Genomic DNA, 1,514 nt, shown 5'->3' with positions numbered 1-1,514 from the left:
CCGCGCGGGATCCAGCCCCTTTACAGCCACCCTGTGCGCTGGACCCGGGAGGAACGCGGAGCGGTTATTCCAGCCGGCTGGAGGAGAGCCTGTTCCCCTCCCCAGGAGGCTCAGGCACAGCAGCTAGTTATTGCTTGCTCTAATAGCATTAGTTCTTTACCTGCAGAGTTCCTGGATCAAAGGGAATGTAAATTATTCTTAAAAGCTTTTCTAAGGCTTCCCCCAGCATGGAAAAGCCTCTGAGCTGGCACGAAGGATGGAGCTGGCTCCGTAGCAAACGCCTCCGGGGCAGGGATGCGCCGGGACAAAGAGGCACGAGATCTGGGGAGCGCGCACCCAGAGCCGAGCACCCAGCACTGAGCACCCAGTGCCAAGCACCTGGCACCCAGAGCCAAGCACCCGGCACCGAGCACCCGGCACCCAGAGCCAAGCACCTCGCACCCAGAGCCGAACACCCAGCACTGAGCACCCAGCACCAAGCACCCGGCACCCAGCGCCGAGCACCTGGCACCGAGCACCCAGCACCCGGCGCCCACCACCCGGCACCCAGAGCCGAGCACCCGGCACCCAGAGCTGAGCACCCAGCGCCAAGCACCCGGCACCCAGAGCCGAGCACGCGGCACCCAGAGCCAAGCACCCAGCACCCAGCGCCGAGCACCCAGCGCCAAGCACCTGGCACCCAGGCAGTCTGCACCGGCTGAAGCAGCAAAGCTTTTCACCCACCAACCCCAGAGCTGAGCTCAACCACGCCGAAACCCTGCTGCCGGGTGCCCTGGGTCAGGGTGACGAGTCCGGGAGTCGATGTGGTGTCACACGCAGGAGGTGGCGAGGGAGCAGCAGAGTTAATCCGGACAATGCCATGGAAGAGGAAGGCACTTTTCCTGCTCGTGTCGCGGATCAGAGGTGCTGCGCGTGGCTTACAGAGCGTTAAATACCCCACCAGCACAGTAGTTCTGCCAGTTCTTATTACGTTTTCTGTTTTATAATGAGGAACTTTGTTAGCATTCAAGCATGCAGTCTAAATTTTAAAGGCCACCCACTGTACTTACATGCTACAGGACAAACTTCATAAGTATACCTGTTCCAATTTATTCTTCTAGTTTTTTTAGTAAAATATGGTTTCAATGACTTTGTCTTCCCTGTAAAAAAAAAAAAAATCCACATTTTTCTTTAATAAGTTCATGACATTCAAGCTACTAATTTTCCTTACCATCACATCCCTTTTTGGACACAGAATAAAGGAGACTGAATATAAAAAACAGTTTGTGTTTTTTTTTCCAAGATGGAAATGAAGAAATACAAAAATACTGAGCTCTCTAGTTTTAAAGGTTTGTTGTTTTTTTTTTCCCCAATTCTCTCAGCAGGTCAGAAAAGTGATAAAATGCTTTTGTCTCCATTTCAGTGGGAGGATAGTTTCGCCTTCGGCATACTGAGCATCATGGGCGCCTCGGTGCAATTTGCTGCTGCCATTGCATCTCCTCTCCTTGGCCCATTCTGGGATCGCTGGGACCACC

The 1,514-nt window shown here is 53.6% G+C and overlaps 1 protein-coding gene across 1 annotated transcript in view; it reads left to right on the top strand.

Moving 5' to 3' along the window:
- The window catches only part of TMEM212 (transmembrane protein 212), a gene marked incomplete at its 3' end in the record, with an annotated part of 6,268 nt that extends 4,766 nt beyond the window's left edge, over positions 1-1,502 (top strand). The window contains exon 3 of the mRNA XM_010294361.1: positions 1,403-1,502. Coding sequence (XP_010292663.1) covers positions 1,403-1,502 — 100 coding nt within the window. The remainder of the gene's footprint in view (positions 1-1,402) is intronic.
- Between the last annotated feature and the right edge of the window lie 12 nt (positions 1,503-1,514).

Source organism: Phaethon lepturus, unplaced genomic scaffold, assembly GCF_000687285.1.
Source record: "Phaethon lepturus isolate BGI_N335 unplaced genomic scaffold, ASM68728v1 scaffold8469, whole genome shotgun sequence".
Taxonomy (NCBI): Eukaryota; Metazoa; Chordata; class Aves; order Phaethontiformes; family Phaethontidae; genus Phaethon; species Phaethon lepturus.
The sequence above is the reverse complement of the archived record's forward strand: the minus strand, read 5'-3'. Positions and strand labels throughout refer to the sequence as shown.